Source organism: Fundulus heteroclitus, chromosome 16 (assembly GCF_011125445.2).
Source record: "Fundulus heteroclitus isolate FHET01 chromosome 16, MU-UCD_Fhet_4.1, whole genome shotgun sequence".
Lineage (NCBI taxonomy): Eukaryota > Metazoa > Chordata > Actinopteri > Cyprinodontiformes > Fundulidae > Fundulus > Fundulus heteroclitus.
The window spans coordinates 2,304,949-2,326,959 of record NC_046376.1 but is presented as its reverse complement, the minus strand read 5'-3'; the positions used below and the strand labels follow the sequence as shown (position 1 = coordinate 2,326,959).

The following is a 22,011-nucleotide window of genomic DNA, read 5'->3' as shown; positions in this document are numbered from 1 at the left end:
GCTGGAGACCGGGCCTGGAGTTAGGTGGAGACTCTGGCAGGACCGCGGTGCTCGAAGCTGTCAAACGTCCTGACCACATTAAAGTCAAAACACCGCCGCTTGTCCTCTGGATTTCTCTGCTCGACGTTTGACGTCTTCGAGGAACCCGAGCTACAATCTCCTCTGGGGACTTAGCTGGGAATAAAACACGGGGCAGCAGGAAGACTGTGGTGGCAGTCCAGGAACGCCCGGAGGACTGAAACTCAGGGTTTAAATCTAGTTTTTAATCTACGGAGAAGGGAGCGCTCTGATATTTGTTTGGTTGGAAAGAGCATGAAGACCAGGAAGAAGATCAGCAAGAAACTCCATCCAATGGATCGATTACGTAGGATGTTCTCAACTGATGGACGTGTGCTTTTTCTTTACAGTCGATGGGTCTCACCACCACCAATAATCATAGCTGGTGGTATCTCAGAGTGGCTGATACTAATCCAGCTGACCTTTAGTCGGTAGACTATCTGGGCACTTGTGTTCTGGATATGGCTGTGAAGTTGTTGGACTAAGCGTTGGGTAGTGAGGCTAAATGCTGGTGGGAGACGGAGGTTGGTTGAGGTGTGGCTGAGAGACGACAACAAACAAGAGAGATGGCGATCACATGGAGGTCTTCCAGAGTGACCAGGGGCGTGGCTTCTAAAGCCCTGGAGGCGGGGTTACGTTTCCTAATATGGAGGGAAGCACTTTCATCAGAGGAGCCAGTGGGCGGAGCCTCTGGGTCTGGGGTTATGGATGGAGGTGTGGCTGCGTTCACATCACGAAACTCGGCGGTGTGAACGCAGCATCTGCACCAAGCATGGCGGCAAACGACGACAATGGAAGGTACAGGACTCCGTCTCTCTGCTGCCGTCTCCCATCCACAGGGATGGAGACCGGGGGGGAAGGGGGGGGGCGAGGACATGCGACGTCCGGGGAACAAAAGCAGCAAAAAAGGACAGAGATCGAAGTGCTTGTCAACTTTGACGGGAATAAATATCTCAGTAGATTTATACATAGACATGCAAGTCATTTTTTCTCTCTTTGAAGTTATTTACAATAATTACAGAACACAAAGTTTCCAGTTTCATTTTGACAAAATTGCGAGCATTCAATATTCAATATTACTACTATTATTTATGATAACATAACTCCTTTTGTACTTCTTTAAATCATTGCGATCATGGAATTGTGGCGACCTCCCTCTTTTAAAGTTTTTCTGTTTGTTTGATCACTTTTTGTGAAGCCGTTCACTCTCCTTCTGGGTTTCTGCAAATCTTTTACTGCATTTTATTAGCCTTTTATGATTAGAATTATAATAACAACAACAATAATAATAATGTTTTTTAAATGTATTTCTTAATATGGCAGGGACTGTGTGGGTGTGGTCTATCTATGTGACCCCTCCCCTAACTCCTCCCACTCAGGAAAAATAAACACTGATAAACCAAATACTGTCTCGTTTGGTGAAGAGAGCAAAGAGACATTTGGATCAAGCATAAAAAAATCAAATCAGTTCAGAACAAGTCACAGCTGTCACTGCAACAAGAACAAAGACATTTTCATGTTATCAGAGCAGGACACGCAACGGGTTTGGTTTCAGATAATTGTCTCAGGAAGACAAAAACCATCAGCTTGAGGGACTTGGTTCAATTAAAAAAAAAGAAAAGGCGGGAAAAAGTAACTTGTGTCACCGGAAACTAAAAGGACAACAACTGTTTATTGCGTGTGTGAAGAAACACGGCAGATTATTTCGCTAACAGAGTCGATCTTTGGAGGCCAAACCCTCTCAGGATGATTTGTTTCCTGCTCGTTTGTGTCCTGCTCTGACGGAAACTGTACACAGCCCACAGAAGCACTAATGGCACGTGGCCATGTACATACGGTCATACAAACGCAGTATGTTGGTGTAAGATTTACATGAATATATTTATATATTATTGTTTATATATTGGTTGACGAGGCTGCAGTCCTTTGTCACACCCCGGACAAACGCTCGCTGTTGGTCTGTGGGAGCAGGAATATCTAAATGTTCTAATTTTTGTCTCAAAGTTCTCTATCGGAGTCATTCCCAGGTTTTGTTCAGAGGGAAATCCCCTGAAAAAAGTTTGAATCTGATTGTTGCAGATGTCTGAATCAACTGCGATAATCTGCATGGTTCTGAGACTAAAGTGCGCGTGTGAACACAGCTTAAATCCGTGTTTATCAATGGCAGTAATCTCACGTCAGGTAGAGACGAGACCCGTTTCCAGGAACGTCTATCTGCAGAGCCCTTCACCCCGACAGTCCAAGCTCCATTCCTGTTCTGCCTAAATGTTCTGCAGTGTTAACAGTTAGGAGGCTTAGGAGGGACCTTGGATTGGCAGAACTGAAAACTGGTTTCTACAACTCAAGTTTTCAGCCTTAAAGCAACAGAAAGCTGGCCCTTTTGTTAGATGTTCTGGAATAAAGTTTGAATTTAATCTCTGCATCTCTTACCAGGAATTGTTACACGAACATATCCCAATAATAATAATAATAATAATAATCTGCATGTATTTAAATAATTCATCTTTTTCCTGGAGGGGAGTAAATTTCCTTCCTGGAAGAATCTCCAACCTGCAGCTGCGCGTTGATCCGGAAGTGTGAAGAGGACTGATAAACCAGCTGTACAGAAAAAAAACAAAAATGACACCAAAACAGCAAGAACAAAAGCAGTTATTAAATAGAAGAAGAAAGCACCACCGTTGTCTCCAGTTATGATTATGTGCCATATTTTTCCACTAATCAGACCACAAACTGGCATCTACAGGAGAAAGGAGAAAGGGAAGCTGGAGGCAGACGTTGTTTGGATCAACTGATTGACGGACAGAAAGACCAACATGCAGTGAGGGCTGGTGGTGGGGGTGGGCTTCAGGGCAGGCTTTTATTTTTATATTTGCGTTTTTTTATTTTTTTTTAGGTCTTGTATCTTTGTGAGGAACATCTCGGTGTAAACTTGACTTGCTTTGTGCTCTTCGATTTTAGCGGGATATTTTGAGAACACGAGTGGGAGGGAAAAGGCTTTGGCTTGAATTAAACAAAGAGTGAACATTGCGTACATTAAGGGCTCTGGTCCTCTTAGTTGCAATTTTTTATTTTTTTGCAATTTGTGAAAACAGCTGCAACCCAGTGGACTGCAAGCTGACGCGTCGCGCGTCTAAACGAACCCGTGCTGCCAACACACGCTCACAAACGTGCCGTCTTCACCGAAGACGAAGGGAAACATGCTGCACACGCACACAGATCGGTTTCCCTACAGCCGAATTCTCAGCAAACCATGTGTGGAGTAAACAAGCCCAGCGGGAAAAGGCGAGGTGAAGTCCAGCGAGAAGTTCAGACAGACCTGAATGACCACAGCTGGCGGGAGTTAAGCCTTTCACATTTAAACAAAACACTCAAATTATATTTTAACAAAAGGCGTTTAACAGAAATACTGAAACGCAGATTAATTATTAACAGTTTGTAGCTTGTAGCTCATGTGCTAATCAAACAGGTCCGATGAATGGTAAAGTGCATGATAAGGAGGGCGGGGTGGGGTACAAAAACACCTTCATGCAAACTCCACAACGCTTTTGCATGCCTTTTTTATAATCATCGTTATAATTATTACACACAGCAGGATGGATGGGGAAGGTCAGACTCCCAGCGCTCGTTGCCGTCTTTTTATACAACCAAACGACTACAACACAAGACAGGAGGACTAGGGAGGGCCGAACACTCGGACAAACTGACCCTCACCAAATTATACCGGTAACGTCTTCATGGTTTGATGGGTTTCAAGGGGCCTGATGGATGAAACAGGAACTTTACAGAAAATACACACAAAAAGCAACGTCATTGTCAATAAACTGGCTGGTGCTTTTGACGCCATCCTTACACCGCACACGTTCATCCACCTCAATCACCGCCAACGACTCTGACGCCGCCAGGACAACCGTCAGTTCTCTACAAGTCCACGGCGCTGAATGAAGGAAAGCGCAGCTGGCTAACATTTAAAAAAATCAGATGTGTGAGGTTACAATGACATTTTGCCTCGCTAAGTCACTAAATGCACTTTAGTTCACACTTCTTCTAAACGTTGGAAACCACTAAAAACAGAAAACACTACAGCAGCTGAGAAAAGATTCCATTCATCCTGAATCTACAGACAGTTTGAAGAGAGATTTGTTGGGTTTTGCTGCTGGGAGGAGTTGTGGAGGTGAAACTTTGGTGAACACAACAGTTTTGGTTTATTTAAACCTAAGAATAAAAATAAATGAAGCCCAATCTTCTCCAAACCTGAAGCTAAAACACCAAGCGCATCACAGACATCTAATGCTAACTTCTACATCTCAAGAAAATGCACGTTTTACACCAAACAATGACTATCTCTGTTAAATGAAACATTTCTCCGGCAGAGAGTGCAGAGGAATCTTCAGGTGGTTTCTCATCCAGCGTAGGCCTCAACAGAAGTTCATTAGCCTCCGTATCACAGAGCCTGAGCGCTTTCCTCCTCAAAGCCTCAAACGTCGCCCAGCAATTATTGTCAAATTATGAACACTTCACAATTTTCCTAAGAGACACAGAAACGTTTCAAATATTGTATTATAAAAAGTTCAGCCTAAACCGTTGGTATCTGGCCCAGAGCAAAGCAGAAAGTCCTGCGTCTCTGCTTCCAACAACTCCTTAGATGTTTTCTTGATGAAAATCCCAAAGTAACATCAGAGTAAAAGCTTTCCTTATATTCTACGAGGCTAACCGATGTCTTTATCAGGGTTAGCGCTTTTCTTTAAACGGCCCAGCCTTGGTATAATCTGGGTAAATCTGTCAAATGTTTCAGGTTTACAACATATGCAGTTAACATTTTCATGAGTTGCAATGAGACGGCGTTGTTCTGTAAAATGCACCGTGTGTTCGGTCATTTTCAGCTTTTTGCCCGCTACGGATCACTGCGTTACCCTTTCAGTAAACCCCAGACTGCAAACAGAATGTAGACTACAGCATTTATATTCCTATTATTGTAACAGTTTGTCCCAGATAGCTGCGTTGAGTTCAGCACTACGTAACAGTTAGCTAGCGATTCCATTAAGTTAGCATCCAAATTTGGCTTAGGTTGCTAACGCTATCAGAGTCTAAAAACCAGCTTAAAGTCACAAAATTTTACTTCAGGTGATTTAAAAGTGTAAAACTGTTTTTCACGTTACATTTATTTCTATAGATTAGCAAGAATTTTTAAACGATTAGCTAAAATTACTCTATAGTTAGCATTATCCTTCATATTAACTAGAATTAGCTTCCAATTTAGCATAATTTTGGTTTATGATTCAGGCTAATAGTTAGTCGCTGAGAACAGGACGCAATAAAAAAATATTTAATTGTAAAGAAGACTTAAATACTGTTTATGTTGTAAAATGTAATATTTCTGCATGTAACTATCCTTTAAATTAGAATTAGCCTATGATTAGCTACAGTTAGCTTCCAGATATGGTAGAAATAGGTTGATAGCAGCTAGAAAGGTTCCAGAATATCAAGGATTGTTCTATGACTGGCTATAATTAGCTTTTAATAATTAAAAATGTATTTTATTACAAATTTGCCAGTAGCCACAAACCCATGGTTGAATTTTATGATATCTGTTTCACAACACTGCGCTGGACACCATAAATGCCTTCCAGAGTTTTTCAGAGAAAAGTAACTAGAAAACAGACAACAAATCTTCATTAAGCTTCTACACAACCTACACAAACACAAGCTAATTCTACAACATGCAAAGCAGTTAAGACTAATCCAAAAACTGGCAGTAACACAACATTCATGGGGCCTTTCTACGTCAGAAGTTAAACATATATGACATGTTCAGGTTGGGAATGAATGTGTGTCATGTTGATCCACCTTCCTGAGAACATTTGGCTAGACGCCTCCCTACTATTATTATCCCAGGACTTCCTAGAAGAAGGCTAAAAAGAGTCGAACGGTGCATCCTGTCTATGCAGAGAGGTGTGATGTACCTTTCACATTATCTACAGGAATTCCCTCACGTGTGGCAACCGAAACATCACAACTTTCCAACACAAACACGCCGGAGACACGTCAGATCGCACAAACTCAACGTTAACACAATGTTAAGCAGATACAGCACAAGATACATCACACACGCACCGGAACAGCAGCACGACAAAAGCAACAAACGCTCGCCATCAAAACACGAAACAGCCACGGGACCGTCGCCACACTCAGGTAACTTGTTTCGCTTCTTAGCTGGCTTTCATGTGTTTCCTTTAACTTTTTTTTTTTTCGTAGAATCTACCAGAAGAATAGCTTGAGGATGACGCCCCTGCCGCCATCAGGATTTTAACTTGAAGGCAAAATTCTCATTGGCTTTCTTAGTGTTGGTAGGCGGGACAAGTCGTCTTTCTTGTATCTAAACTGCATAGATTAACTGTCCTTCTCCCCCCACCCCCGTTTGAAGCCTCCTACCCCACATCCTCCCACCATTCACCTGTCCATCAATTATCTCCGTGTCGCACAGGGTGGCTAACCAGAGTAACCAGGATGATCAGAGGCCCTCCCTCCCCAGTTCTTTGGTTGGATTGATACAACAATCTGGGGATTCTGACCTCCCCCTTATCAACGCAGTGTTTCCCCAACCAGTCAGCTGGCTGTGAAAGCACCTCAGGGTGCCTATCACGATCTAATCGGTCTACGGTAACAGGCTGACCAAGGTGAATGATGGGACAAAGCAGCCAATGAGAGGTGGACTAAAGAGGCAGCTGGGCTGACGACGAGGCACGACGTTTGAGGCCCCTTCCCAAATGAACGTCATACGGATCCGCCCAAGTTCTAGAACCCTCCCTTCTGAAACATCTGAAATGGTTTTTCTACATCAATATATTAGCCGTTTTTTTTTTTTGTGTTTGTTTGTTTTTTCCTGAAATGAACGTGAGGAACCCAGATGACAGATTTTTTTCCCACAGAACTCCCACCCAGCAGCCGTCACTGTCCTCGGAGACTCCCGAAAAACGAAAACAAAAAACGTTAACACATAAGAAAACAGCCAAAACAAACAGTAAATGTCATATTATAGGTTATCATTTTTTACAGGTAGCTAACCCACGTGTTGCTTCATATGTTCAATACATTTACATAAATAGGTTTATTTTCCCCTCGCTTGTATACGTTGTGTGGATAAGTCACCTATAATGTGGTGTTACTGTGTTTTCTTCTTTGCTTTTTTGTACCCCGCCCAAACCCGTGGTGTTTCCTCATATCTGTGATTGGATTATCTCTTCCTAGCTGATTGGTTGTCGGTCTTGCATTTGTGTTTCAAGTTTTTGTGTTGTCGTTGCTGTTTCTTTTCTCTGCTGTCTGTCGGTCAGTCGGTCGGCATCAGTCATCATGGCAGCAGGTGGAGGAACGTCTTAGAAGCCCAGTGTGCCGCCAATGGTTGACGCCAGGACTACGCCGAGGATGACGCAGCAGACGATGATCATAATCTTCTTCTGCAGGGCGACAGTAGGAAAACACACTGATGAATAACGAGGGAAGGATAGATTACTGATGCAACACATTTTTCATTAGCAGAAGCTTTTAATGCTACTTTGTTTTTTTTTATTTGTCCTTCGCGATTCAAAATCTATAGCATTGACATTTGGTTAGCTATCTTAATGGTCACTTTATTTCCTATAAAATTATGCTAAACGTTTGTAATTTAGCACACATTACATCTATAACTTCACTTTATTTTGTCCAACAAGTTAATGCTGCCCCGATAAAACCGATTTCAATGAATGGAGTTTATGCCACAAAGGTCTCTACCTAGTAGACTAGTGCCAAATCCATTCTGCACCCGTTCCAGGTATGGCCTGTTCTTTAAGAGACGGGTCCACAGTGATGGATGTACCTGGTGACGTCATCAATAGCACACACAACAAGGCCTGGCACCTGGCTGAGGATCTGGTTTCCCTGTTTGATCTAAATAACTTTGTTCTTTGACCATAGAGTCCTCATACGGGGGTACTGACTCTCACATTCTGATTTCTGACCTCTCATCCAGAAGCAATCAGTCTTGTGAGACCATATGGGGAAAATACTCCAGAAAACGTAACTTCTGTGGTAATTGAGATTGTCAAACTGGTCTATAAAAGTTGGTGGTGATTCAAGCAGTTTTACGACTGTTCATATGAGAGACTTCACTAAACAGAAGGAGCTCGGAGTAGAGTCACTGCTCTTCTTCATCAATGGTGTAGGGAAGCTGATGTAAAATTCTTCCTGATATCTGTCTCTGAAAGTGTTTTAGACATATCTCACTGAGAGGTTTTTCGTCCTGTCTCTGTCCTCACTAATGCAACATGTCGACGCGCACCCCGTCAGGAGGAGGCATGTTCTGTTGCTTTGACCAGTTGATATGTTCTCATTTTTTTAAGCATTTCGTCTGTGGTACGAATAGATCTCACCAAACTGGGAGAGTAGCAGGAAAGAGTCTGAAAGAACGTTTATTTTTACAAGCAAATGTATTTTATATATAGACGGGTAAATATTTATCTTGAAATGTTGCTGGTGCTTTTAAAAACACCTAAACGTAATTTTTAAGGTCAAGCTATGTAGTCTGAGTAAGTTATTAGGAAATTAACTTCCTCTATAGATTCTCCTGGTGCAACCGACTGTTGAAAAGAGGCTAATTTTACCTGCAGTGACACCCACTGTTTAAAATGAGAACTGCAATGAAAGCCGTGCAGGTTTTAAGTTTGAAAAGTACAGCCAAACCTTGAGATCCCCAGAGGGATCTTAAGGAAAGGGGTCCTGGGGCGCTCAGACAGAGTCCAGCCTTTTATGGGCAAATGGCTGCATGGAGGTCGTTCAGAAACCAATCGGACAACATGAACTGACCAATCAGAGCAGTCCAACCCTTTATAATATTTAGCTCGAAGGTCGATAATTCGCCTTCAGAAAAAAGAGGACTTCTGGAACAACAGTTAACTTCAGAGCAGAGTTTCATCAGGAGAAAAAAAGAGAGTAATTTCTTACCTTGCGAGCCTGGCTCTGGTATTTTACGGCCTTCTTGGTGTCGGAGACGGCTCGCTCCACATAGTCGACGGAGTGTTCTACATTGTACTCAATTCTGTCAATCATTTCTCCCTAAAAGAAATGTCAGAATTGAATATGGTACCACAACACACAACCCCTCAATCTGTCCTTTCTTGCACCATCTACCTGGCTCTCGACAAGCATGGCCATGTCGACGAACATGTCGTGGAGCTCACGGATGCTGTTTTCCAGCTTGATGATCTCGGTGTGTCGGGTCTCGATCTCGTTCAGGGCCTGTTTGGTCATCTGAGAGTCCATTTTGATCTGCAGAAGTTTTAAAGAAATAAATAATTGCTTCTCTGCTTTATCATCTAAAACCCCCTAAGCCTACATAAACACAATGTACAAACAGAGATTTGTGAAAATAGAAAGCCTCAAAGGGTTTCTAAAATCTAGCAATAAAATCACACCTTTTTCATAGTTTGGCTAATCCTACAACTTCTGGTCAGGTGCGACTTATATATCAAATTTAAATAGTAAATTATACTGACCAACATGAACTAAGGAGTAAACATTACCGTCTATAGCCACAAGAGGGTGCTCTAGGCTTGTGAAAACTATATGCTGCTCCTGTACCACTTACAAATGAAAAGACTGAACACATGTACCTATGTTGTTTCACTGTTTCAGTATCATTCACGCAGCGGAGCGTTGCATGGTGCAGCTTGAAGGGCCCAGACCACAACAGAACCTTTAATGGGCTGACCATGAAGCTAATAACAGCTAGCGCTAGCTTACAGGCATGTTGTCCAGGCAGTTTACAATTGATGCATGTGAAAATGTAGCACCGCTACGCTCGCAGTCTAATTTCAACGTAATTTTGAAAACTTTCAGTGTAACGAGTCCGGTATGCTGAAACGGGCAGGCCACAGGAGTTGGTGGCTTGTTATGCTAATTTACTTCATTCAACATCCCAGGTATGTTCCATTTTATACAGTGCTATGAGACTTATATATGTTTTATTCCTCTTTATAAGGCATTTTCTGATTTATATTCCGGATCGATTTATTGTCCAAAAAATATGGTTGTACTTCAGATACCAGTTTTAGTAACTTTAAAAAAAGAGAGTAAAATCTAAAATCTGATGCAACATAACATATAAAAAATGGTGTAAGGAAGAAAATAGAGAAAGAAAATTGCCTTGTATTTTAACATTTATCAGCAGTTTAATTCTGTGGGTCATCAAGAACAGAATGAAAACCATGCATCTACAACATGTATAGTATTAAATGTTAACAGCAGGTAGCTTTGCTATCATGAACATACAGTTAGCTTATGATTCTTTGGACGTAGCTACTAGGTTAGCTAGGAGAAGTTTGTTTGTACAGCACAGTTGTACACAAAGTACAACATTTAAAGGAAAAAAATAATGATTAATTAGAAAGACCTAGCTTCCAGTTTAACTTGAATTAGTCTGTAATTATCTATATTAGTTTCTAAATTAAATAAATGTTTTTTTAATTAAAAACTAAACAATTTAGCAAGCAGATTATTTGAAATTATATGCTAAACAAAAAATGCAGATTTGCTAGAATTATTTTATGATTGGTAACAATATAGACAATGCCACTGATGGCAGCCTCAATCTCTTGCTTTTTGCATGTTTTTGTTCTGCTCTCTGCAGCCATTTGAGAATCACTTTTAATAAAGAGGAACTCCTAAACCTCAGAAAGTGGTGATTCAGCTTTTTCACCCAGGTGAAGTCACCTACAGTCTGGGCGTTTTGTTTGTGACATGATGTTGTTTTCTGGCTTTTCGAAACTTTACTAATATTGTTGTCATGTAGCTGCGCCTCCATTTTTCCTGTAGCTGTTTTCTTCCTTCTCTGATTTTCTTCCTCAATTTCTTCCCTATATAAGGAAACCGGTTGATTGCATCAAAGTCCTGACAAGCAGCATTCACTCCTGAAGAATCGTAGAGCCACAGGGAGAGTCATCTGCATTGTACATGGCTTTGCAGCAATCCCTCATACTGAGCAAGCATGAAGCGACATGCCTGACCTGAAAGCCCTCTTCTTCTCCTTTAGTAAAGCTTTTATCTCAGGGTTTTTCCAGGGTCTGCTCTTGGAGAATCATCTAACTTTCATGAGGGGCAAAGTCCTCATCTATGTCCTCTTCATAAGGATAGAAGAGCTCATCCCACACAGTGGAGCTGAAGCAGTCAGGCCTCCTCAGACCATTTCCTCTCTGTGCGTGTTTTAACTGGTTCTCTGTGTACAAGGGGTTTGTACACAGGTTCGAGGTGAACCAGGTTATGATCTGAGTCCCCCAAGGGAATGAGGGGTGATTAACTGTACATATGCCTCTTTGTGGTTTACATGCAGTTAGTCTATTGTTTTATTGTCTCCAGTGTTAAAGGTAACATCCTGATTAAAGGTGGGGAAGGTGGTGGAAAGGGATGCATGGTTAAAGTCCCCTGAGATCAGAAAAAACAGCCTGTGTTAGGGTTAGTGCTTGTAGATTGCTAGTAACTGTGTGGATGACGTAACAGGCTGCTAAAGTGTTTGGAGACGGGCGCACATATGCTGCTATCGCGATAACGTGTGAGAACTCTCTTGGGATCATATATGGCCTCAGCCCAACACCTGGCAGCTCAATATCCTTAGCTCAAATCATCCTGGTAATCGTAACATGTCCAGAGCTGCACCATCTGTAATTAACATACAAAGCCACGCCCCCTCCTTGCTTCTTACCGCAGATGGAAATCATCTATTTATACGCTGGAGCCCAGAATTTGCTGTGTTAGCCAAGTCTCTGTTAGCATCAGTAAGCCAGCCTCTCTGTAGATGCACTGATGACGGGTTAGTGTTGCTAATTACTCCTCTTTATTTGTGAGGGATCTTAGATTCCCCACGATGATGGATGGAAAGGCTGGTCTGTAGCTTCTCCTCCAGCTAGGTTGGCTTCTGCCTGCCGAACTCTTTACCCTTGTCTTCTGGGGGATTTCTGCGGTGGTAGCTGGGCTATTAGTGATTGCTAGCAGCTGATCCCTTGTGTATACATTAATGTTGTTGTCCCCCTCGGCCCCCAAAAAACAAATGCTATATAAATTAAAATAAGCAGCAAAATTGACCACAAAATGGTAATTTCCATGCTGTGAGTTGAAAGGCAAAAATACAGGGACCCACACACTGTTAGAAGTACATAAAAAACATGAAAAACTTAAGATAGGCTCTCGTGGCGCTGCAGAGTAGCTTTAGTAGCTTTTCTGAATTGTTTGAACTGATGGTTGTCATCCCTTCTCCTGTTCATTGATGGTTAGACCAACTTACCTGCTCAGGCTAACTCATCACCTGCTGTAAACCTGAACTTTACCGGCCTCTGCCGATTGACCGCCACACTGTGACATCACAACAGACATGGCTTCAATCAGAGGAGCTCAGCTGACAGCCAGGTGTTTTGTCATTTCCCATATTACTGGTCCCAGCAGATGTGAGCGCTTTCAATTTGAAGGAGAAGAAAACACAGAGAGCTCCTTCAAAGTAAAAGCAGTGGCTGCTTTTCTCTCCCCCCATATTTCCTGAGACAAATGCCGTCTTCACTTGATGTTTCAGCGCACCTTGTGGCCATTCTGCACCCTGACCACATGATAATGCGTGCAGGAAGCAGAATGCTGCAGGTTAAAGTGACCTCAGGTGCAGTGCTTACATCATCGGTGAAGATGGCCAGTTTGCCACTCTCCAACATGTCCTCCAGCTCTTCGTTGGTGGTGGTTCTTCCAGCTGTAGACAGAGCACAGAGAGAGAAGCAGAGAGATTATTTAGGGATACAGAAAAGCTTAAAGGTCATCAGGAATCAGCAATATTTGTTGTCATTATGCAGCCTTAACAATGCCTCGGATGGAGTGCATAATTCAGATGAATCTGAATCTCAGGTTTTTACACGACTCAGCGTCTGCTTCATTGTTGTATCAACCCATCAGCGACTAAAGTCCAACGAACAGAAGGAAGCTGAAGCATGAAAGCAGCACTTTTCAGGATCTCACCCAGCAGAAAACAGTTCATAGTTAAAATGTTATGTTTCAGGACTTCTCTTTTCACAGATCCCGGCTGTTGTCCAGAAACTGCAAAACGTCCAAGCATCATTCTAAGACAGGGTTAGTCAAACCCAAATCCTCCAAACTGTTTGAATCCACATTATCCACCAGGCCAGAGGCTCTCTAAGACCTAACACTGAAATGTCAGGGCTGGTCACCTGCAACATGCTTCTCTGCATCCTTTCACCTTTGATATCTCACATATACATGCATCATGTGCGTTTAGCGCCTCCTGTTGGATATATCTCTCATCCCTGGCATGCACCGCCAGTGTGCAGTCTGGTCTGGAAGAGGTTGTGGTTCCTTATGTTTGGGGAGATGCAGGTCCATAAAGGAGCTCCATCAGCAACAGTTTCTAATCTGAGGCTTTGAAAATACTCCAAGTCCGTCCAGCTCCAGTGCTGCTGAGGGTTTATCTGGCTTTATCAGCATTCATTGCTCCTGCCTGCAGGAGTTCAGCGCATCCATCATGACAGATTAGTTCCCGAGGGATGGATCAGAGGCAGTGGATTTAATCTGGACGCTTAAGAAACATGTTTCAGATTCAGAGAGTTGCGGAGAAAAGGGAACCCTGATAGACCAGAAAAACATGTCCCAGAAGCCTTTCACTGAGACCTAAAGAGCCTGAGTGTTTTATAAAGTTAGAAAGTCTCTCCTTTAACTGCAGCACTGAGCTGCCAGCGTGTGAAGGTCACAGTTAAAGTGCTGAGTGAAAAATAGCTGCATCACCTCTGCAGCGTTTGCCCGCTTTAATCTGTCCTGCTCAGCCTAACGAGGGTCTGTCTGGGTCTGCTGTTCAGCCAGACAATAATTAACCCTTCAACAGATTCCCTGTTAACACCGCATGGCTGGAAACTGAGAGCAACGCTCAGGATTTCAGGTGACATGAAAACATCCAGACTGCTGAGTCAGCAGACTCCTGTTTCTGTTTTACGACTCCTTCTGAAGATGTTTGCGGAGCTCTTTGGTTCTTTGAATCCAAGTCCTGCATATTTAGGTGGTTTCTAAAATCCATTATCTTCAGCTGTTGATTTGGAACAAAAACTTAAGGACATTTCATCTGTTTTAAATGCTTTTATCAACAAATAAAATTCCTGCTCAGGGTGAATATTCTCACGGTCTTTCTTCCTGAATCCTGCCAACGGGACCCAACCTGCGAGCTAATCCCAGCTTTGTGACTCCAAGGAAACAAAATCCACAGATCACCACCAAGCTGTTCCTGGTTGGTTGGAAGAAGTTGCTCTCGGAGGTTTTGATCCGCACTTTATTCGGCACAGAGTTCTCGGACTCAGTGGTTCTTGGATGAGGAGCTACTCCGTGCATGAGTTGGATGGGGATCCTTCACTGCTGGTTCGTGCAGCATTCATGGTAGCTCTCAACTGTTCTAAACTATCCGTCAGAGAAGGTTCGGTTTCTCCTGCCTTCTGCGACCCATCCCGGTTCTTCCTGCAGAGCTTGAATGTTCCTGAAGGACCGTCTCGGACATCTTGGATTTCTTCTTTGCAGCAGATCTGCTCTGCTTGGAGTTCTTGATGTTCCTTCAGCTGTAATGTTCTCAGCAGCGTTTTCCTGCAGGCGAGGCTGTTTGGAAGCAAAGCAATGATGCTCTTTGCAGACAACCATTGCTAACAGATCACCGGATCACTCTCCACAAACACTGAAGCTGCAGCATTTGTGTCTCTGCAGAAGCTTTGGACCATGACAGCACATGTGGTCCTCCAGCAGCTCCAGCATTTGGGCCGCTGCTGCCTTATTGTTGGATCTGCTGTGTTCAGTTGTGCATCACGCTGTGTGCTGGTTCTGTTGTGTTCTGAACTCACTGATTTCCAGCTGTCTCTGGATGCGGTCCTTGCAGCGGTCGCGGTACTTGGACTGCGTGGTGTTGTACTCGGTCATCACCTCCACAAATTTACGTGACAGCGTCGAGTGCTGCAGGAACACAAGCAGGAGAACGTAAACTGGTTGAAGAGGGAAATGCTATAAACCAAAGCTGGAGCTTTATTACGTCAGTTCAGATAATCAGAATATTTTCCTGTAAAATGGCCCATTTTGATTTAGATGGAACCAAATGTTGAAATATAGCTGCAGAAATCTAAAAACAGTAAACATGACTGATGGAAATGTTTTCAGTCTGTAGATCTGAGTGAGCCGCTTCTGATCCTGCAGTAACTGCAGTTCCTTTCCTGTCCACTGGGCGGCAGCAGTCATGAAGGCTGCAGCCAATCACAGAGCTGGATCCTGCAGCTTTTTTTTAAATAGACTTTATTTAGCACAAGAACAAAAGAAAACAGGAACAAAAGAGAACAAGATCTAAACAAAAACACATTATTAGCTAAAAGAATTAGAATGGCAGATAAATTATAAAGTCAAACTAACTTGGTGCTCAAAGGTTGTAGCTTTTTGCGGCCCGATATCATTTCAATGACTTTAGCATTTAAACTTCATCTTAGAGAGTCTCTATAAATATCAACTGAAGAGAATAAAATGTTGCAGATATGTATAGCTGTGAATATGACATCTACTATAAATAATAACAAGTTAACAACATATAATAGTTCTGTATTACTAAATCACTTTTTACTGTTTCAGACAAAACGTCCTTATTTGTTAAAGTAAGTCTCAAAGGTACACAGGGTGGTGAAAAGATGTCTCCTAGAAATATTTCTCACAGTTTGGTTGGTTCCTCACTAATTAAAGGACAGTCATAAGCAATATGGATGGTTCTGGGATCAAGGCATGGAGCAGAGTGATTTCAGGTAGAAGGCAGAAAGTTTAGGAGGACCTTGTAGCAAGAATGAATTTAAATGTTGAAACAAAATGATTTTAGCGATAAAACTCCAGAATGTGAGTCCAGAAGGATTATGGGAGGTGATAAGTCATGAATATTAGTTTGAACCGGTAGGATCAGCAGCAGCAGTAACTGGTGCCCAGCTATCCAGATGTAACTGGCTTTGTGATGACAGGTTTGATATTTTATATACTGATTCTGTGACAGGACAGGTTTGAATGTGACGGGAGTCCGGACCCGACCCACCTGTGTCTTACGGATCCGGAGGTCCGCTGATGATCTGTTGAGACCCTCCTCCTGCTCGATGCTCTGCTCGATTGCTGCAGAAACACAAAGATGCAGATAATGTATCTGGGCTGTTTTATCAAAAAACATTTTAGTACCATAACCACAATGTGATCCTAGGGTCTGACCCACGTTTAGTCCAGTTGTAAATTGTTTTACAATAAGCTTTAGTTTCTCTGCACACCGCCACCGGCTCCGCTGCAGTTTCCTGGCTTAGATTCACAGATTTCTCCACAAATGTGAGAAAACATAAGCAGAGAAAACTAAAGACTAAAGACACAGTAAAATGCACAACAGGTTTCTGGGAGTTGATGCTCTGGAGAAGTATGGAGCACAAAGGTCTTCACCCATAGATGTACAGCAGGTCCAGGTTTTCACCTTTTCCATGGACTCAACAATAAAAACACCACATTATTCAGAAAAATAACTGGGGTGGCCGCAGAATGGTCAATTATTTAACAGTTCTCCTCTGGGACATTTACCCACAATATCCCACAGATATTATCTAAAAGATCTGAATTAAAGCTATAATTGGTAATCCTGTTCAGAAACACTTTTTGTTATACTGGGTAAAATGGTCTTTTCATCCTGAAAGTAGTCAATACATTATGTATTCAGAAAAAGGAGGTTAAACAATTATATCTCTGTGGGTGCTGCAGGCGTGTAAAAACTGACCAATCACTGCTGTTTGGGCTGAATGGCAGCGATTGGTCAGAGTTTTGGTTCTGCTCTCACCACCCTCTGTCCCTCAGGTTTGTGGGAAATCACCTTTTCTATTGGTCGTCCCACATGTCATCATTCTAACACGCTCACGTAACGCCAGTGTGCGTGCTCTTTCATTGTTAGTTTCCACTTACCGACTACGCACTAGTGTTTGTGTATCTGGTTAGCTTAGCGGTTAGCTTAGCAGTTAGCTTCAGTGTTAGCCGTTCATTGTAGACTAGTGGCTGAGAGTCACAAGAAGTGAACCGTGTTCATGTTTATGAGAAGAAGAGGAAGGAATCAGTAGAAAGAAAAAAGACCAGAGTGGATTTGGGAGATTTTGTTTTTCACGCGATACCCCCGAGGAGTGGAAGAGCAGGTAAGACGTTCTGGCGCAGTTATTCAAAAAGGGACTTAGCTAAACTTTTGGAGAAATTGCAGACTCTACCTTTAAACGATGAAATTAATAGAAAATCCCGGCAGGATTAACGAAAAACAGGCAGATGGTTCAGCTTTAAAACAGCAGCAGCGTTCTTCAGTTAGAGCTTTAAACGTTCCCAGAGAAATTAAAGCTTCAAGCTTCAGTTCTGCCTGAAGAGCTTCATATCCAAGGGGCAAAAAAGGAGAACCTGGTTCCACCAAGTTCAGAAAGTCCGGTTTTTAACAAAGGAGCGGATATATTCGGTAAAGCTTGTTACATAAAAGTACAGCAGCTTTTCAGGAACCACAGAGAAACCAGGTTTTAAAGTGAAACCAGGAAACATGCAATACATTTATTGTGAAACACGAAGAGCATGAAGACAGAGTGTACAACAACGTGCAGAGAAAGTATCATTAAATATAAATGTTACCATAATATCAAACTGTTAATCATAGACATTTGATAATACAGCAGTGTTTTATTAGCCTGCTTAAGTCCCAGAATGTTTGCAGCTTGCTTCTCCTACTCAGACCAGCTGGACGAGTCCCGTGACTGAAATAATATAAAAAAACTTTTTATTTGTCTCGATCTCTGCAGCTAATGTGGAAAAGTGACTTTCTAAAGTTCATCCTCCAAATACCCAGAATCTCCAGGAACTACAGATCAGAAATGAAACAAATTTGCAGCAGAACAATTTTAAAAATAAAACCTTTAATTTGAGCACATAAGTGAAAATATCCGGTTCCGAAGGTGTCAGCACCTCCAATGATCCATTTAAACTAGATTTAAATGGAACCAGCAGGCCTTTTACTCTTATCAACTCTTCAAAATGGGAAGGACAAGAGAACATGGCATTCAAGGTCCATCTTGATCAGTCATTAAATAAAAGAAATCAGTTATTTATCTTGTGGGATTCTTTTTTCCACATACATAAACATCATCAAATTAAAGCTTGGACTTTTCTACCATCTCCAGAGTGAGAAACTGCTGCTGTGATGAACGATAATTCAATATAAGACTTTCTCACATCTTTAATGGTATGTAAAGATGTGTGAAAAGGTTAAAACCTTCTTCAGTTTTAACCTAAACTGAAGAGACTGAATCAAACTCGTCCTTCGTCGTTCCCCTCTCCTCATCACTCTGCAGTTATTTAATTTAGGAGCGGCGGTTTAATTACATGTTCCTCACTGAGGATCACTGTGATCACTGCAGCTTCTAAAGAAACCGCCCAGGAGGAAGATCCTGAACCAGAATCAGATTTGACCAACGAGGCTTTCAGCATTCAGTCATCGAGGTCAATAAGAACAGATTTAAAGCTCTAACCAGAAAAATTATCTGAAAAAGACTTCAGGAAGACCCTTCAGAGAGCATCTCTACCCTGGACTTTCCTCCATGCCTGCTCTCAGGTTCTACATCGTCTCACTGGATAAACACGTCTGCCGAACATTAGACACAAAGCTGAGCTGCAGCCTGAAATAAACCAATGTTTAAAGTTTCACGGAGACACATTCTGTCAATTCAGATTGCAAACTGAAAGTGTACTTTATCTGCATTAAAATGTGGGGAACTTATGTCATTCTGCAGAGTTTCACTAAGCAACATGTGGTAAGATATAAACAACCAACACTGGCGTCGTCCGACCGCGTGTCTTCAGCTACGGTTCTTCTCAGGACGCAGCACACAGACCTGAGATGTTAACTTTTCCTTACAGAACTGCCTTTCTGCAGGTCACTCCAGTCGGCATCGTAGGACCAAAGGTTTAGTCAAAGCAAACTGATCCATGCTGATGGTGGTCCTGGCAACCCAAAAGTACATGAGTACATGACCTTGTGCAACAAGTGTGAAAAGAAGGCTATATTATATTTCACCCCAAATCCATTTTCATTGTTTTCTTGGTTTACATGTAGTATTTTATTTTGGTGGAGAAGCTTTTATTTTCGTACTTCCTGTTTGCGCCATTTCCTGTGTATTCCCGCTACTCACCTCAGCACGCTCTGAGCTGCGCTTGGGAGAGGTGAGTCTGCGGAGCGGGTTCTTCAATTTACTTGTTAAGATGCTTATTATGCCTTAAAACTTAAGTTTGGTAGATTCACATTGTTTTTTTTATTGTTATTTACTTAATTGAAGGTTATAAGATGATTTTTATATTAGGCACAGCATTTTATTGGGCACTGTTCAGCGCTAATTCCCAGTTTGGTGATATTTAATAGGCTTTGTCATGTAAAATGTGGTTCTGAGGTTTCCTATTATTTTCATTGAAGGAGTACATATGGAAGCCTGGTTGAAACCGATGCTGTGCTGAATATTATTTTTGTTTTAAACAGGTACGTGAGTTCCTTTTTTATCTTTAATTATTAAACAAATGTACTGACATCAGTGGATGTTCATATTGTACTAAGTTCCCTTGTTAATCTGATTTTAAATACATAAAATTGTAACTGTTGGGTAGGTCATTTTTGTTTTGGGTTTTATTTTAATGGTATTTTATTTGTAAACATTGAGAAAAACTTTGGTTGGCTTTATTTACTCACCTCAGTTCGCGCCGAGCTGCGCTTGGGAGAGGAGTACATATGGAAGCCTGGTTGAAACCAATGCTGTGCTAAATATTATTTTTGTTTTAAACAGAATAAACCTGCCTTGTCAGTGGTCTTGGTCTGCTGGTTCTTGGATGAACACGCACACACAACGCAGAGTATAAGAAAAGCAGACGAGTCAGGATGGGACAGGCTACACTTGGTAGGGTTTTGCTTATCTAAAGGCCTGAGAGCACAAGAGAACAGTTTTATTATCAGGTTTCTAGTTTTCTGTCACTGACATAGAAATCCAGGAAGCTTTGATGTTATTCATAATTCCTGTAAATGTATTTATTGGTTATCAATGCTGTCAAACTTTAAATGTGTTATTTAGTGAAGTGGTTATATGTTTAAGTTTACAGTAGGTCCAAATAAACGTGGAAACATCATTCACAAGATATTTAATATTGCGGAAGTGACTGTTCATTTAGATCTGTTTGCAGAAAAGTATCTGACATCGAAGGGAAAGCTACTGAAAAATTAGTAAAAAGGTTAAAATAAATTCATCCATGTAAGTCCGCTCATATGTTTGTCCAGAGCCTGTTTCTGATTGGCTGGCCAGCTCCCACCTGACTGGTCCACAGGGACTACTGGTTCAGAAAGCTTTCCCATCAGGACCAGGAAGACATTTTTGCATAATCTCTCTTCTGCTGAGTTAAATGTTCAGTTTGTCTGCCTTGTATATTTCGGTTTGGAGACACACTCTGCTTAGCTATTTTTTAAAGTTATGCCCATATATTCTTAGCTACTGGATCTTCCAGTTATCCAAGAATCTTCCCATTTCATCCCTGGAGCAAGCTCAGGCTCATCAAACTGTTCTTGTGCCATTATGCAAGGCAGATTTTGGAACCAAACACCTACAGAGACCCATGGCTAGTTTTGCAAAACTTGAATTGACGAGTCAGACCTTAAGTAAGACACTCTGTTTTTTCTATAGTAGCTGCTTTCTGGTGCTAGCTCAGTTACCTGATAGCAAAGCTAGCTTTGGGACTTTGATTACATTCCTCTCCCCATCTTTGTCATTTAGAGCAAACTCAGGTATTAGCTTTCGGAATTGTGCCGTAAAACACCTTCTTCTGAGAAACCTATAAGCTCCTAGCAATTCTCAATGCGATTTTCAATGCGGTTTAATTATGATTGCTTTACTGTTCTTTTTACTGCATGGATTAGAGTTAGCTATGTTTTAATCATGTGTGAGCAAATTTTTATTTCCAGCATTTGTCAATGTTTCACATTTTTAAGTTGTTTTTTCTCTTTGTTAATTTCAAATAAATAAACAGAAACGTTTGTGTCTTTGTTTAGTGTGTGACAGCAAGAACTCACTGGAAATTAGTTATTAATTTATTTTAAATTACTTCTGAGAAATTATGAGACTGACTGGTTCAACAACTTTGTTATGATCTCAAATTAAATCAGCTTTATTACAACTGAATACTGTTATGGTGAAACCAAAATGTAACTTAATTTTATAAATTATACTGAGATGCTTTTTCGAAATATCTTGCCTTAACAGCCAAGCTGTTGCTATAAATTAGCTTAGGTCAATATTTTATGATTGATGACAAAGTTTTAACTAAATTTGTTTAGGCAAAATAACCATCCCAGTTTGCTGATCCGTGTATAAGACGTAACGGTTATTTGAACAGTACTGAACAACAAAACTGTCACAATATGACTGCTTTTCTGCTTCTTCTAACACATCATCATTTAAAAACGTCATCTGATGTTTGTTCAGCAATCACAAATTATTTTATTTAACGAGTAACTCACCCCCAAATCAACTTTTTTGCCCATATACTGTTAATATTACTCTCTTATAGTGCTGTCTACATATCACGGTCATTATTTTTGACAAATTAGTGCACATTTGTTGAAATCCTGCTTTTGTGTCTAAAATTCTCAGTGTGTTTATATGACCAGGGCAAATCTGTATTGCTGTTGGTTAAAAAGTTTTTGTGATGTAACTGCTGACGTCGGTAGCTCTGCTGCTGTGGGGTATAAAAGTAGCTCCGTCTTAAAAAAAAAGAAACACAGATTCATCTTGTACCTCCATAGCACGCACTGTGGCACTTTTCACACAAAATCACACTAAATGTTGAAACAATATTTGACTG

At 41.5% G+C, this 22,011-nt stretch overlaps 1 protein-coding gene across 1 annotated transcript in view; it reads right to left on the bottom strand.

Moving 5' to 3' along the window:
* Positions 1–377: 377 nt before the first annotated feature.
* The window catches only part of stx1b (syntaxin 1B), a 68,148-nt gene continuing 46,514 nt past the window's right edge, over positions 378–22,011 (bottom strand). Inside the window, exons 5-10 of the mRNA XM_012856608.3 lie at positions 16,163–16,236; positions 14,949–15,057; positions 12,741–12,814; positions 9,220–9,357; positions 9,034–9,144; positions 378–7,508 (exon numbers count right to left, since the gene is read on the bottom strand). Of these exons, the coding sequence (XP_012712062.1) occupies positions 7,428–7,508; positions 9,034–9,144; positions 9,220–9,357; positions 12,741–12,814; positions 14,949–15,057; positions 16,163–16,236 (587 nt within the window). The 3' untranslated portion in view covers positions 378–7,427. The remainder of the gene's footprint in view (positions 7,509–9,033; positions 9,145–9,219; positions 9,358–12,740; positions 12,815–14,948; positions 15,058–16,162; positions 16,237–22,011) is intronic.